The sequence below is a fragment of the Hylobates moloch genome, unplaced genomic scaffold (genome assembly GCF_009828535.3).
Source record: "Hylobates moloch isolate HMO894 unplaced genomic scaffold, HMol_V3 SCAFFOLD_13, whole genome shotgun sequence".
NCBI classification, from domain to species: Eukaryota; Metazoa; Chordata; class Mammalia; order Primates; family Hylobatidae; genus Hylobates; species Hylobates moloch.
The window spans coordinates 30692864-30709805 of NW_026652288.1; the positions used below are offsets into that span (position 1 = coordinate 30692864).

Consider the following 16942-nt stretch of genomic DNA (forward strand, 5'->3'; position numbering starts at 1 on the left):
ACTATCACACCCAAGACATCTCCTATGCCCTCAGCATCTTTCCACAGCGTGCTGCAGCCCTGCCTCCTCTAAATGTCTAAAGACATTCTTCCTCCTTCTAATTTTCTTACGTCTGTTGCCTTAGTACAAAAATTGAGTATTGCAATTCTGCAAGCATTAGCCATGGGAGGAAAATGACCCCTTCATTTACTTCTGGGCCAGGCAGGCAGTAGCTGATTAGTCCTAACAACCCTGCTCCGTTGTTATTAATGTTCTTATTTTGCGATGCAGAAGCAGCTCTGATAGGACAACTGAGAGCGAGGAGCTGGTGGCATTCAAGAGCAGGAAAGCACGTCTCTCCAACTCCGAAATTCATGCTCTTCCCCTGACACCACCCTGCCTCCATACTGAACATCTTCCACCAGCCAGTACAGCTGTGGATGCAAAGATACCGACTCAAGGCACTCACAAACTAACAAGAGTGACAAATATATAGTTAGCTGTCACATTCCTACCCTATCAACTCACTCATCCAGTCCTGAAGGATGTCCATCTCAGGTCTCCTTCAGGCTGGCTGCTGCCACCCAGAGGAACCGGCAGCCGAGATGAGTTAAGAGTGTCTCTACTCTGGAGTTCAGATGGTTATGCCTGGAATTATTGGAGGCACATGTCTTGACATGGATCGCTGTGCTGCTGCCAGAGTCAAGAGGCAGTCTGAGGGATGCGGCTTGGAGTTTTCAGATTCAGTTTGAATCGTTTTTCACATGAGTCATTGAGCAAGGAGTGAGCTCAGCCAACTGCCTGGCACCCACATCCCCATCTTGCAGTAGCACATAGAGGAACCTGGAGGTCCGTGCGTGGAGTTGTGTCAGCACGTGTGAATTTCAGTCTCATGTCTGTGCGCCAATCAACTCCTCTCCAGAGACTCAAAACAGGGCCTGCTCCAGTTCCCAAAATGGAAAACCCTCCAATACCTCAACACTAGAGATGGAGTCCTTGCTCGCTAGATATGGGTTATTTAAAATCTGGGGTATACAGGTGCTCTACCCTTATCTACATCACCGACTTCAAGGAAATGATGTGTATCCTCTCAGGATTGCAGGCCAGGCCTGGTGGTTCGTAATATCTGCTGAGACCTTTGGGACAGTCTTGCAGTCCTGAGGTCCCGTGAAGGGGGCTTGCACAAGTGCTATCGGAAGTGCTGTAGATTCATGTGTGAGGCAGCGGACCTTCCAGGTATAGCTTAGGGCCTCTGATCTTTGAGGCTGCAGCACCTGCAGAGTCATCATCTCTGAAGTGAGGGAGGAGGGAACAAAAAAAATTGTGTAGGGAGTTTGCTGGGGGTTCTTGCTGAGTCAGCGCCCACATAATCTCCCTGGTGATGAATGCCGCCTTACGGAGACCCAAATCCACTTTGAATTCTAGGCATGCAGATGTGTAAGTATTCCATCCTCATCGGGGGCACTGTTATAATCTTACTTTCTTCAAGCGTCAGGTAAATATTTGAGAGCAAATTGCCCTCCCACCCTCCCTTCCCCCCCTCTTTCCTTTTGTCTCTCCATCAGCTGATCAGTAGTTCTTACCACCCCTCCCAGGGTCCTAGCCCTTCACCAGAACAACTTCTACCTGGCAAGCCCATGAATGGTGGACAGGAATTCAGGGGAGAAGGGGCAGCTTTCTCTCCAGGAAGCAAACCATGACTATTCATATGCCACTGCTTGGCCATACTGGTCAAGGTTCTAATTTCATTTTATAGCCTGGTTTCTACACAAAGGCAAAGAGAATTATTACACGTCGGTACCACATTTTAAATGGAGCCTCATATAATGTATGTGTGTGTGTGTGTATTGTGTGTATACAATAGCATTGTCCATTCTACTTTTGGCCAAGTTTAAACCTCTGTCTGAGAAACAGACACTCACCTGGCTATTGTCATTCGTAAGTCCACACATATTTATGTACAACGGGGAACCTTGCCTTTCAGTAATTTTTAAGTTCCCAGCATCTACTGGGCTAGAAAGCAAGCTCTGTTATTACTCTTTAATGAATGAATGGACTTGGGTAGAGATAATCTTATTGGCCCACAAAACATCGCCTTGAATCTGTGAGCAAAACTGCATTTCACCCACAGCTGGGACAATCAAGTCTCCATCCACACCTCTTACTCTGGACAAATATTGACCACAGGCATGCCATGATCAGCAATGCCCACACGACTGCAAATGCCAGGTGACACCTTTATCTTTCCATATTCTCCATGCAAACAGAGCAACTAGTGTCTGATGGGGGACTCAATTACACTTAGGGAAGTTGAGAAGCAGCAGGAAAGGACGGCCTCAAGGGGTCTCCCTTGGGCATGGGGCTTTAGCCAGTAGCCCAGACAAGGAACAGAGTGCTGACTGCATTAGCTTTACTCTCCATCTGGGGGAAAAGCTGACTTTCTATCACACTTGGATGCTCTTCTCAGATGAGGCCATGTCCCTAATCTTGAGCCACCAATCATGGAAACGGTGAGGCTGAAAGAGAAAGTCAAGGAGTAAACAACTCCAGCAGGTCACACATAATCCTCGTTTAACAAACCTTGCTCTCTGAAAGAGAAGGCAGCTCACCCTGGTGGAGCACAGACACTTTCATTATCTAATTAATCTTCGCAACAGCCCTGTGACGTGGGACCTACTACCATTTTCCATTGCTGCAATAACAAATCCCCACAAACTTAGTGGGTGGGTTTGGCGGAGCCCTCTGCTTAGGGTCTCGGACTGAAATCAAGGTGTCAACAGGATGGCTTCTTTCTGAAGGCTCTGAAGATGAATCCACTTTCAAGCTCATTCAGGTTGTCTGCAGAACTCAGTTTTCCTTGGGGTTGCAGGACTGAGGTTCCCTTTTCCAGCTGGCTGTCAACTTGGGGCCTCTCTCAGCTACTTCCATGTCGCCCCCTCCAGCAGCCGTGGTCGGTACCTCTCGGGCTTCACATCTCTCTGGTTTCATCTGCTACTTCTCTTCTGCCTCCAGCCTGAGAAAGTTCTCTACTTTTAAGGGCTCAAGTGTTTAAATTGGGTCCACTCAGAAAAGCCAGGATAATCTCCTACCTTCAGGTCACTGATTAATGACCCCAAACACATCTGGGAAATCCCTTCACTATGTAAGGTAACATCTTGACAGGTTCCAGGGATTACGGTGTGGACATCTTTGTGGGGGCTGTCCTCCCTACTACAGGGATCAGTATCCACTTTAAAGACTTAGAAACAGGCTCAGTGAGGTGAAGTAACTTTCCCAAGGATGCATAGCGATGATTACAGGATTTAAACTCAGGCCTACGAATGCTTAGTGATGATTATAGGATTTAAACTGAGGCCTACCTGATTCCACAGCCCACATTCTTCCCATAACACATCCACCTACCCACCCCCTGCCACACACATACTTACACACTCAGGAGAGCTGAGCCTGGCATAGCCTGATGTCCCTGACTACATTCTGGGACAGCAGGTGGTGGTAGTTCCTCTCTGGGCCCCAACTCACCTCTCTCTTCTCAGCAGCCTTTTGTGCCTGCTGGGCTTTGGAAATCCCCCATTCTAAATTCAGGAATCCCATATTCGCCCTTCCTATATGTGCCAAGGGCTCCTTTTTGGAAATATGCACCACTTACATACCTACACACACACACACACACACACACACACACACACACACACACACACCCTTCCTACACACATACACTCCCCTACAAACACACACACACACACAGACTTTATACTAGGGCAACAGATTCCTTTTACACACACACACACACACACACACACACACACACACACACACACGCACTGTCTCTATCAGATTCCTTTTATCTCTAAAGACCAAAAGCTAAAAGTAGGATGCAGCTCAAAGTAGATACATTACATGTACACTGTGTTATGTAAATTGCAGTTTAAGCATCCAATTTTAATGCAAATCAACTTCTGAAAAAAAAATTAAAAGCCACATTTCCCTAACATCTGCTCATAGGCTGAAATGCACATGTAATGATCAAAACTATTCAGCTCACCTTAGAAATACTTTGGAAATGGTGGCACTGAGGTCAGGGTATGTGAGTGTATGAGACACGGCTTTCACATGGCCACAGCAGCCAATCCATCAGTGGCTGCTTCTAACCCATGCAAACCAAGATGGGGTAGGGCAGGGTCCATGTGCTACTGAGTAGGTCACAGACACTCTGGCCAGAGCCTGTCCCAATCATCTCATGCATCTTTGTGCTGTGAAATAAAGACAACACAACATATACAAACATGTCTAGAACACACAGAAATTCTATTACTTAGAAAGGAAAGATGTCTCTACCAGCTGCTATTATTCTCGTATTTAAAGGGAAACCCTTAAACATGTTTCTCTAGGGCTCCATTTAATCCAATGAAACTTATTTTAAATGGAGCCTCATATATATTGCCCTTCCCATCTTGAATCCCATTCCCATTCAGTCTCTGGCTTTTTGAACCCATATTTAGTGAGTAGTTTCTACCACTGCTGGCTCAAGAATGAGAAGTCAGATGAATGATTTTGCCTGTAAGGAGCCCCGGGTTTGGTAGAAGGCTGGGCGGCAGGCACAGAAGAAGAAAGAGACAAACACACACAAGGGCTCAGTGCAGTGATGGAGAAGAGAACCTGGTGCTGAAGGGTGCAGAATGAGGGAGAGGGTGGGCCAGAGGTAGGGCAGGGAAAGCTTCCTGGTTCTAGAGGAGGTGGCCCCGGGGCTGAGTCCTGCAGAGGGTCAGCTTCTGCAGCAGAGTAAGTTTGGTGGAAAAGGGAAGCTAGGTCCTAATAGTGGGTTGGACTCACTCTGGGAAGAGTGGGAGGTTCTGTTGGTACCTCTGGACCTAAGGCTGAGGCAGGAGCAGGCTGATGAGGCTGGAGAGGCAGGCAAGGCCATGGGAAGGAGGGATCCAGCCGAGGAGTGTGAGTCTCTCCTTAGGACAAAAGGGAGCCACTGAGAATGCCAGGCCCGGAAGGGGTGGGGAGGTGTGCATTTCAAAACAAGCACTTTGGCAGGGGTGTGAGAGCTCAGATTCGATAGTACAATAGAGATGGAGGACCACTGAGGAGAGTATTGGAGCAGATGGAGAGAAGGTGACGGATGTGAGTGATGCTGTAGGGCAGTTGATCTGCAGGACTTGGTGACTTGGTGGGTAGGAGGCCCCTCCTGCCACACTCTGGAGCCAGGACTCCTTTCTTCACCCCTTAGTGCCATCTCCCCTTCACAGCTGGAGCATCACTTATACACCCCATCCAAATCCCTGATCTTCACGGGAACCCTCTTTCAAATTCCCCCTTCACGTACTCAGGTGCCTTGTTATCCCCACCTGCAGATGTGACACTGTCCATGTGATACAGCCACCACTGGAAAAGCACTGCATTTTCTGGCATATAAAATGCCAAAAAAAAAAAAAAAAATCCAGAAATGGCTTTCAAAGTGCTGTTAGCTGGCTATAACATAATGGAATGTTGGGGTGGGGTAAAATGAAGTGTTTCCTGTGATAGCTGTTGGCAGTGCTTTTTTTGTGGTTTAAAAATTTTGTGATGGATTGTAAATGTCTCTCCCACACCTCCCAGCACCCTCTCCAACTTCTCTATTCCAATCAGCCCTTGTTGATGCCAAAAGAGTCGGAAGCCAGCTAGATGAGATTGCTACTTGATTTGAGCAGATGTGTGTTAACATTGCTGCAAGGAAAGGTATTGCTACCAATACCAAAATGGACCAGACTGTGCCATCCTTGAAATTCATGCTGCCTGAATCCAAATAGAACTTCCATGTGGAAGAAGAATCATACTCACTTTGTGCAGTTCAAGAGGGCAGTACAAGCCCCGATAGACAGAAGATGGGGTAGCTAGGCTTTGACTTAGAAGAATTCTCTAATAGTTCAACAAAAAATTTATCTACAACAGAATATGCCAAACTGTGAAATAGCGAATGCATCATTATAAGAAACATTTCAGCAGAGATTGGATGGCTGCTGTCTCTAAGAAATGCTGTAGAGAGGATTCATCTGATGGCTGAGAGAAAGGCTGGAACAAATCACTAACTATAAGAAATACCGAGGTTGTCAAGACATAAAAATGGGCTCCACCCCATAAGAGAGAAGTCCCTGCCCCACTGAGAACACCAAAGGTCCACCTGCTCCAAGTTCTCCTGGGCTGGGGGAGGCAGACCCAGCCTCAAACCCCACACCAACAGCCCCCTATCACATTCCAGAAGGCCTTCGTGGGCTAGGTCCCAGAGAAGGGATTCGATTTTGTGTGGGTATTGGGGTGTTTTTCTGTTTTGTTTGCTGGGCATCCATTCTGGACCCTGTATGGCAGGAGACTGACTTTTCTGATGCATTTCTCTACACTGCCCAGTTTGGGAGAACAGATGCTGTGGGTCAGGCCAGAAGCCATAAATTTCCAGGAAATAACTCTTAGTGACTGAGGGAGAAAGCCATAAAACACCCTGGAGGCAGAAACAGGAGAAAACAATGGCAGCAGACTATGCACGGATTACTGCTAAATGCTGGGATGTGCCCCATGGATCATTCTCTTGGCCTGTGCCCCTCCTCAGAGAGCCCGTGCCAGACATGTGCCACGGTGCCCAGAGAGGGGAGGGTCCTGACACTTTGGGAGGCTCCCTTTTACTCTACTGTGATGTGTTCATTCAACAAATAGTTACAGAGGGCCTCCTACCTGGCAGCCACTATGCTAAGCACTGGAGACAGCCAGGAGCAAAATGGACCCCAACCCCTGCCCTCGTGCAGCTTCTATCCTAGTGATCTCCTAGGTCTCACCTGCTGGAGGGAACTGACATGTATTATACCTGCATGGTGCCAAGATTTTACACACTTACTTCAATGGCTTTTAACAACCCCAAGAAGTAGAGCTAGTATCCTGACGTTAACACCTTTAATACACAAAGGAAATGAGGTATTAAGTATCACTAACTAGATGGAATGGGTCTTTCTGACTGCGCAGTTTCTCCTGTGGCTGCAAGCCTCAGCTCTAAACCACCACGACCAGATCCAACCATCTGTTTGTACAGTTTTGGGTCCTATAACCCAGCCCCATTGCCTCACTCCTTCCTCTCCCACTATAAGATAAGGGCAAAATATCCCCAGACCCTCCTCATTACCCGAAACTGTGTGCTGCAATCAAAGAAGCCAACAGACTTTAATGGATGTTAATGGATGTCACTGTTGTTCCTGTTCCTCATTCTTTTTCTTCAAGCTCCTTCCAACTGCAAATTTTCAAATGCATCACTCCTAGCTCAAGCCTGTGTCTGACCCCTCAGACTTGGTGTTCCTCCTTGGTCTTCCTGGCTGTTGCACTCAGCTTTCCCCTAACAGTCTGTCAGAGCATGTTTCCCTGGTCCTCAACATCCATGCAGCCCCATGGAGAGATTCCCTTGTTATCAACACCCTCCAACAACTATTCCTTTGGCACCCTACCCACTTTCCCCCAAAAGAGTAACTCACCATCTCCCAAGACCTCATCCCAGGCACGTGTGACTCTCTGACAGCTTGGTGTTGGATCCAAAACCACAGAGGTCCCCGCCCCAGCCCCCAGGGTGTATAGAACAGCATAGGTCAGGACGCAGAGGCAGGGACTCACCAAAGTTCTCCCCACCCCAGATGTCCATGTCCATATCATATTTCCCCAGGTAATCAAACCAAGCTTTGTCGATCACGAAGAGCCCTCCAGCTATGATAGGAGTCCTGTGCATTTGGAAGAAAAAGAGAGGGAATCAGTTCTAGTGGGGAGATCACTCTCAAATTCTTCGGCCCCTTGAGTCTGAAACACCCATTTCCCATTTGGGGAAAGAAAACCCCACTGGGGGAAGAAAACTCTCATTTTCTTTCCATTTCTGTTCCTCTCGAGAAGGGCCAGTACATTTTCCAGTTACCTAAAATGAGAACAAGCTCCAGGGTTTTTCCTGTGATTGTAAATCTCCTGACCTTGCAGACAGGCAAATTCAGTCATTAGCATATCTTCCATGGGGACACAGGGCTCACTCAGGACCCCTGCTATTCTGATGACCCAGGGAGCTTCCCCCAGCCTCTTCCACAGGCTCTGCACAGCAGGGCTCTCTTGGGAGCTCTGTTACTGGGAGAAGGGACAGTGGGCTACCGACCACGCGGAGGAGAAGGGCTGAGGCGGCACTTGGTAGCAGCGCATCTGCTTCCTGAAACTGGGCTCTCTCTCCTCTTTTTTTCCTCTCTATGCCTGTTATGGGTTAAATTCCTTCTTAAAAAGATATGCTGGAGTACTAACTCCCAGTATCTTAGAATGTGACTGTAATTGGAGACAAAGTCTTTACAGAGGTGATCAAGTTAAAATGAGGTAATGAGCCCAATATGACTGGTGTCCTTATAAAAAGGGGAAATTTGGACTCAGAGACAGACACACAGAAGGAAGAGGATGTGAAGAGATACAGGGAAGACATGGCCATCTACCGGCCAAGGAGAGAGGCCTAGAACGGCCCTCAGAAGGAAGCAACCCTTTGGACACCTTGATCTCAGACCTCTCCTCCAGAACTGCGGGATGATACATTTCTGTTGTTCAAGCAGCCCCATGTGTGATATGCTGTTACAGCAGCCCTAGCAAACTCACACACCCTCATATTTTTTTCCTTTTCTTCGCCCCAGTCCCCAACCTTCCCTGGAGAGATGCCAGAGAAATGCCTGAAAAGGGGCTACCGAGGAAGGCAGGAGGGGAGCAGATTCCAAGCTAATAATCAGTGGCTGGATAGGTGGGCAAGCCCTCAAAGACCTGGCCCCCGTTCAGTGGATCCAGAGGGTGAAGGGAGTTTTCTTCCATATCAAACAAGTAATTGATGGACAGCTGGTCAGAAGCCCAGGTCTCCTGATGCTGCCACATCCTGCTGTTCCCTGAGAACTGGCTTCATCCTGGGAAACAAGTGCCCTCTGATGAGCAGAGCTACCCCACAAGAAGAGAACCTGTCCTGAGAATGCCACCCCTGGGACAGAGGCAGGAAAACCCCATGGGAGCTGCACAGCATCACCTTGACCCTTTGCTCTTCCCATGCCCACACCACGCACTGCCCCTGGTGAGGAGCTGATGTGAGCTGTGTGATGCTCAGCATAATAAGAAGCTCCTCCTCCCTCTCCCTTTAGAAATGAAGGACTTTGTCCTGGGTACCATCTGGCTCCAATTTTCCTCTTGGTATCTCTCCAAATAGAGAAGCCTGGAGGAGCAAGGAGGGGCCGTCAGGTAGATGAGACCAAGGTCCTACCCCACAGTAGAGTTCTCAGAGTCCCCACCCCCATTTGGAAGGTCACCATTCATATTCCATTCTTAGCTCTTGCTAGTCCCTTTGTCCTCAATTTGACTTAAGCCAGTGCAACAAAACTGATTAAATACTTACTATGTGGCAACACCAGAGACACAAAGATGCCTTTGGCTAGTCCTGGGCATCCCTAATCTGGACTGAGAAATCCAGTGGCCTATGTATCTATCCATGCACTTCTTATCCTCCTGCTGCCCCACCTGAGGCAGGTTTGTTTTAGCTTAAGTATTCCCAAGAGGACTGGGACGGGTTTACTGTCCAGTAGGTAGGACACCAAGACCATCACTCTTGAAGCTGAGACCACAGGCTCCCCTGTGTGGTGACCACTATGCTCTACTCTACCCCAAGCCCTCAGTTGGTCCCCAGGCCCCATGCAAAGCCCTAGCCACAATATGCTGTGGGTCACAGTGGGGCCTGGGAGAGAATGTGGGTCAGGACAAAGCCACCCACAGCCTGGCAAAGCTGCCAGAGTTCATGCCACTGTCACGTTCCTGCAGAAAACAGGGCAGCTGTGCTTATGAATACGTCACAGTGACCTTCATATTGGTCTCCACTTATAGCAGCGGCTGACTCAACATCCCTGGGCTGAATCCTGATGTCCAAGACCCTGGGACTTTGCTCCTGGCCCTAAAGGACCATCTTTCCCCTCACTAGAGGCCGAATGGGACCACTCAACCAACTTTGGGCTCCAACATTAGCAGGAGGCACAGGGACATCATGGCATGTGTGAGGGCGGCCAGTACACCTCAGCACAGGCCTCTGCTGGCCCCCGTCCCCTCAGCGAGAAGTCCCCAAGAGGATAGAAACCTCCTAAAATAAAGGCAAAAGTGGAGATGGCCTGGCAAAGGGTTCCCTTTATCTGCTTGATGCTTTGACATCTGATATTGAGCACCTCCCTACACTTGACAGGATCCAGTGGCGATGGTCTGCCCACCCCTGCACGGACCCTTCCCACTTACCGGATGGGCTCCGTGGGGTCCAGGCGCCGAGCCTTCTGCTCTGGGGAGAGCTGCTCCCACTGGAAGTGGAGGCTCCAGTCAAACCCTACAACACAGCACCAACCCACCTGCTTTGGTCTCTCAAAAGTACTTGCTCATTCTGCACCTTCTCTAGAAGGTCATGAATGTACCCAGGTCCTGGAGAGGCAGGTCTCAAAGAGGCCGGTCCCTGGGATTGCAGGTTTCCCTAGGCTGATCAGCAGCATGGCTGCCAAAGCTCTGTTCACAGCTTCCTGTTCTTCCTCTACCCACTACTGCCTCTCTGAGCCTTCTCTGCTGCGTAGGGTTAGAAATAAAGGGCAGAGGATAAAGAGCCTAGGGGTAGGGGCCGAGGATGACAGGATGGACAGTCATGGAATGTGGGCCTTGGCACTGAGTCTCAGGAAGGTGTGAGCAGGAGGTTTGCGAGACGCTCCTAAACTACCTGAGCCACCCAAAAGTCATTCTTGCAGTGGGGACAACAGTGGGCCCTATGTGGAGAGCTGGGATGGGTCTCCCCAAACACGCTCCCTTCCCTAAGGTCCCTACTCCTGTTAACAGAATAATCATGTGTCTCTAGGAGAGGGTGGTGCCCGCTGCTGGCATCAGAACAATCCTTGCTCCCATCACGTTTTTGGACGTAAGTGGGGTGAGCCCTGTCTTAGAGCTGGAGCTCTGGGTGCTGGGAGCATCCTGCCCACCCCCTAGCCCTTCCATCCATAGTCCTGGTGGTAAGGGCCAAGCTAAGGTAATTATAGTGCAGGTTGCAGGCTGAGCTTTCTCGACAAGCCACTAAGAGCTTTTCCTTCACTCTCCCCACTTAAAAGCAGTGGCTGGGAGGAAAAGAAAATCCTTACTGGGGAGGAGGTGTTAGCCCAACTCACCCCCTCTGAGCTCCGAGGCAGACTCGATGTAGGTGAAGGTGTCCAGGTTAATGATATCGATCACAGGGCACACCACCCGCGTGTAGTCCTGTAAGACAACAGACCCGCACTCAGCTTATGGAGAGGAGCCCAGCTGGGAGTCAGGGAGCTTGGGATGGCCTCATGAGGGTAGTGCCAGAGATGAGGTTTGTGGCCTTCATAGAGCCCTTTCATCTCTGGATCTTAATTTTTCCATCTATAAAAGGGGGTACTGGGCAATGGGACCTCTCCAGTTCCGATGCCTAAAATGCTAAGAGGTTTTCCTTGACTGCTGGGACCTCCCTGCCACAGTGGCCATCTAAGAAAGGTGGACATGATGGAGGCTGGCTGGGGAGTATTGCACACCCAGAAAGGGGAAATCGAGAAGGGGCTCCAGAAGGCCTTCACCATGAGTGGGGCTCTAGGAGGCAGAGGACAGAGTCAGCTGGTGATAAGGTTTGGATCTGTGTCCCCAATCAAATCTCATGTCAAACTGCAGTCCCCAGTGTTGGATGTGGGGCCTGGTGGGAGGTGACTGGATCATGAGGGTGGATTTCTGTTCAGCACCATCCCCTTGGTGCTGTTCTGGGGATAGCAAGTGTGTTCTTCTTGTGAGATCTTGTTGTTTAAAAGTGTGTGGCACCTCCCCACTCATTTGCTCTGTTGCTCCTGCTCTGGCCATGTGACCAGCCTGCTCCCCCTTCACCTTCTGCCATGCTTGTAAGTTTCCTGAGGTCTCCCCCGAAGCTGAACAGATGCCAGCATCATGCTTCCTGTACACCCTGTGGAACCATGAGCCAATTAAACCTCATTTCTTTTATAAATTACCCAGTCTCTCGTATTTCTTTATAGCAATGTGAGAATGGACTGATACAGCTGGGAAGGTGACCCCAAGACTGCAGCCCCAAGAAGCAAAACCGTATACCCATGGTGCTTCATTCTAGGCCTGTGGTTCATGGATAAGTTGATGAATAGCATCTCCCAGAGTCCTAACTTTAATTGTCCCCTGCAGATGAATAGTCACGAATTTGTACCAGGTCCCGACTTTCCTGTTAGCTTCCAGACTCAGATACAATATGCCATTGGCCACCTCCATGTGAATTTCACTCACCCTTCAAAGGTTGGCTTCATTGTCTTCTCCCCAAACATGCTCCCTTCCTTAAGTTCCCTATTTCTGTTAACAGAATCATCACCTGTCTCCCCTCCCCGCAGCACTAAATGAAGAAGCTTCACCCAGCCCATCAGCCAGACCAAATCCTGCTGGTTCTAACTCCAAAACTGCTCTTTGAGTTCAGCCTGCCTCTCCTCCATCCCCTCAAGCCTGGAGTACTACAGTGGACTCCAAAACCCAACCCCACTCTATCTCCTGCTCTTCTCCTTTTATTCAACATATGGCTGCCAAAGTTGTCTTTCTGATTTGCAAATCTGACTCTGCCACTCAGCTGCTAAAAAACTTTAACTGCCTCTAAGATAAAGTACAAACTCCTTAGCATAGCATCCCAAACCATCAAGAACAGGCCTGTCTCTAGCTTTCCAGCCTCATTAGTTGCTACGTCCCTCAGGCCACCCCATCTACAGCATCAAAATCACGCAGGAAACATTTTCAAAATATGCAAGCCTAAGTCACCAGCTTCTTGGAGCCATCGAGCCACTGTATATATATTTTTCAAATTTCTCATTTCTGGGTGAGTAGCCCTGTACCTGATGTGCAGTGAGGCAGACTCCCCACATTGCCCAAAGAGGTGTCAAAGAGCTGTGAACACCGAAACTTTTGGACAGCTAAATGGGAATCAGGCAGCCCATCAAAACCAGCAGGTCCCTGGGAACCAGGCAGGACTGCTTTTCCAATCCTCTGCACCAACCACCCTTTGGCCAGCACAGGCAGGAACCTCTGTTTCTCCTTGAAGCCATTTAATTTCCTGGTTCAATCTTTCCCCCAAATGAGGTTGTCTTCTTATTTTAAACTCTAGATTCACTGAGTGCCTGATTTTAAGTTCACAGACTTAATTTGGCCCTCAGCCTCCCACACGTGACTCATTCTGACAGTAACAAGGTGCCTCTGAAAACCAATTGGCCCACATGGAAAGAAATGCTCATTTTCAATGCATTACTTCTACCTCTGGGATGTCACAGATGGTTCATTCATAGCCAGCACTGCACCTGCCCAGCTGCCACAGTTCCTCTGGGGCTCTTGGGCCACTGTCATTGTGTGTCTGTGGATATGTCAACAGGATACATGGATACATATGGATACATACTGCAGGCACACACACCACCATCCACACAAATACCTGGACATGCACACACAAATACACACACAATTGTTCCTTGAATTCTGAAATGACCTCAGAAGTTCAGAGATATCTTCTGTATGTCTGACAAAGTCTTGGTTTTGCCTTTGCTTTGAGCTTTGGGGCCTCTGCAGCTGTACTAGGTCCTTCTGTGACTCTTATGCAATAAAGGATTAACTATGCCCAAAGATACGTTTGGCCCTTGCCCAGCTCCTGGGAGGTAACCTCTAACCCCTTGGAATGTCCTGCCTAGAAGACTGTCTTTGTTTACCTGGGGCTGTAGGCTACACCAGATAACTATGCTAACAATGTGGTTTATGGTGAAGACCTTGGGCTGTGTGGTACCAACTCAACTTGACCTCTGGAAAGGCATGGGGACCATGACGGTAGTTAGCCATGTCTATTTACTGACACCCAATAAAAACCCTGGATATCGAGGCTTGGGGGAGCTTTCCCCTTTGGCAATACTCTGTGATGTTGCCTCACAACCTTGCTAGGAGAAGTAAGTGGTATCTGTACAACCTACTGGGAAAGGACAACTGGAAGCCTGTGCCTGGACTCTTCCTGTGCACCTTTACCCATTGCTGGTTTTAATTTGTATCCTTTCACCGTAGTTAAGCCATAACCATGATTCTAACAGTTTTGCTGAGTCCTCAGTCCTTGTAGCAAGTTATTAAACCTGAGGGTAGTCTTGGGGACCCCCAGACTGCAATCCTGTTTTGCTTTGACTTAAAAAAAATCTTTCCCCAGTATTTAAAACCTGCAATGGAAAATAAAATGCTGGTTTCTTACTTTGGTCACAGACTTCCCCAGAAGCCAGGCATGGGCTCTGCCTCCAGGGCTGCAACAGGCTCTGGTGCACTCCTCCTGTAAGCTCTGAGGGGTTCTGTCCTTCTATTGTTCCTGTCATAGCTCAGTTGTGGTATCTGCTTGGCTGAGAGTCTTGGAGGCCAGATAGGTAGTGAGGGATATTTGGGGCTAAGTACGTATAAAGCTATGACCGTGAATGGGCCTGCAAGAGGCTTTATAAGTGAGTCACCAAAGTCAGGACACGACCTCTCTGAGTGCCCTGGGAGGTCAGTACCTGCTCCGCTTTTGTATTCCTCAGTTCCGGCCCAAAGCCTGGTGGGCAGCAGGTGTTCAATCTGTGCTGGCTAAAAGAGGGCATCTATTAGCTCCCTCTAAGGACATTGTGTCAGTGCTGCTAGCAAGCAGGTGGGTCAATTACAGCTGAACAAGATGGCTTCTCCTCCTGTAGGCTGGGCGATGGAGGGACTCTCAATTAAAGCACCGAGGCACACTGAGCTCTCTGTGTGCATGCCCCAGCAGGATGTATCTTTAAAGCAAGGTCCATGCTTAGGCTTAAGCAGGCAGCTGGTGGAACCCTTGCAGATCCTGGACCACACTCCTTCCTCTCCCCTCCTCCAAGCAAATCCAAGCCCCTACTCTCCACCCCACTCCTATCCAACCCTCACCAGGAGCAACTACAAGAGGCTGAATGCATCAGCCCATGGCTATCTATCACCCCTGCCATCAGGCCTCTCATTTCTCCACTGAGTCATGTAATTAAAACCACATTGTGAATGGGCAATCAAAAAGTTCCTAGAGACATCCACTCTTGTGATCAACCAGCACTCCTGAGCACCTACTATGGTTTAGGAATCGTGGCAGGTACAAGGATGAGTAAGACCTCACAATCTAGAGAAGGTGAGGAGAGGTGAGTAGATGGTTCTGATGTGGGTATACACACACAGCCTGGGGGCCTCTAAGCTGGCCTGAAGGGAGGGGTGGGGAACACAGGGAGTCCTCAAGGAGGTGACATTATGGGGCAAAGACAAGGACACCTGGGTTGACAGGACACCTGGGTTCCCATTCTGATTCTGCCATCTAGAATATGTGTGACCTTAAGTAAATCAGCCAGCTCTGGGGACTCTGTTTTTTCATCTATAAAAGAAAGACAAATTATTATTTGTAAAACTATCCTGCCTCTCTAACTGGGCTTTTGTGAGGAAAAAAGAGAGAAAGGCATGTGAAAAGGCTTTGAAGAATGTGTAAGCTATGATTTATATAAATTTACCAAATGCTTTGCAGAGATTGGAGTTTCTTAAAATCTTTTTTTCCCACTAAAGAACTATGTGGATAAGGAGACTGAAAAAAAAAATTGGCTTATGTTTAAAAAAAACCCCAACTTGGTACTTGTTTCAAGTATCATCATGTAATTGAAAGGAAAAGAAGGAAAATTGGGGAGGTTTTCAATGTGGAAAACACCAGCTGAGGACAGCGGATGACAGCTGAAGCCCAGCCTCTTTCTTATCTCTTTCTATTTTTGAAAATCCCAAACTCCAATTACAGCTTAAAATTTCCACTTCCACTCACAGGACCAAATCATGTCCTACTCTGAGACAAGACACATACAAAGACACCAGGAAACACAGGCTGACTCACGCCCTCACTCCCTGTCCCCAAAGGGCTGGCCCAGAGGAAATGTTCCAGGTCATTAAAAGAGTCAGAGTCTTAGCAAAAACCTCTGCAGCCCACAAGGCCACTGCAGACCTGGGAGGGTGAGAGCTGGACCATGGCTCCTGGGTTTGTCTCTCTGCTAATCTCTTTGCTACAAAAGCTTTAGCTCAGGTGGGGGTGAGGAGCCAGGAGCTCAGCTGAGGAGGAGAAGGAGCATCGGCAGCAGGCAGACATTGCTCACATTCGGAAAGGAAGAGATGAAGGCTTTGCCTGATCAGCAGGTAAGGCTGGCCATGGATGTAGAAAGGAGAGCACTTTTCAGAGAGGGTTTCTGAGATGAACTTGGGGCCACTGGGACGGAAAGGGCTTCACAGGTTCATTAACTGCCCCAGGAAAGCAAGGCTCCCTTAACACATTCTGCAGGGACAAAATCAGCCTGGGTGTCCCTGCAGGTTAAGCATCAAATTACCATATGAGCCAGCAGCAATTCACATATACACCCTAAATAATTGAAAACAGGGACCCATACAAAAACTTGTACACAAATATTTATAACCGCGCTATTTACAAAAGTAAAAAGGCAGAAACAACCCAGGTGTTCATCAATGGATGGATGGATAAACAAAATGTGGTATACACATGCTATGGAATATTATTAGCCATGAAAATGAATGCCAATACATGCATTCATACTTGAAACAGTATGCCAATATTCATACAACATGGATAAAGCCCAAAGATACGCCAAGCAAAAGGAACCAGGATCAAAAGGCCACATGTTGTGTGATTCCATTTATATGAAATGTCCACAACTGGCAAATCCATTGAGACAGAGAGCAGATTAGCAGTGGCCAGGGGCAGGGAGAAGAGGAGAATGAGGAGTGAGTGACTGCCAATGGGTATGAGGTTCCCTTTTGGGGTAATAAAAACTTTTCCTTTTGGGGTGATGAAAACTTTAAAAATTAAGTAGTGGTGAAGATTACACAACCCTGTGAATATACTAAA

General features: G+C 48.4%; 1 protein-coding gene across 2 annotated transcripts in view; it reads right to left on the reverse strand.

The window, feature by feature from the left end:
* GALNT14 (polypeptide N-acetylgalactosaminyltransferase 14) overlaps positions 1 to 16942 on the reverse strand; it is a 231735-nt gene that overhangs the window by 24723 nt on the left and 190070 nt on the right. For both annotated transcript variants that reach the window (XM_032172611.2, XM_032172613.2), the window contains exons 7-9: positions 11169 to 11256; positions 10267 to 10351; positions 7612 to 7715 (exon numbers count right to left, since the gene is read on the reverse strand). In XM_032172611.2, the coding sequence (XP_032028502.1) occupies positions 7612 to 7715; positions 10267 to 10351; positions 11169 to 11256 (277 nt within the window). The remainder of the gene's footprint in view (positions 1 to 7611; positions 7716 to 10266; positions 10352 to 11168; positions 11257 to 16942) is intronic.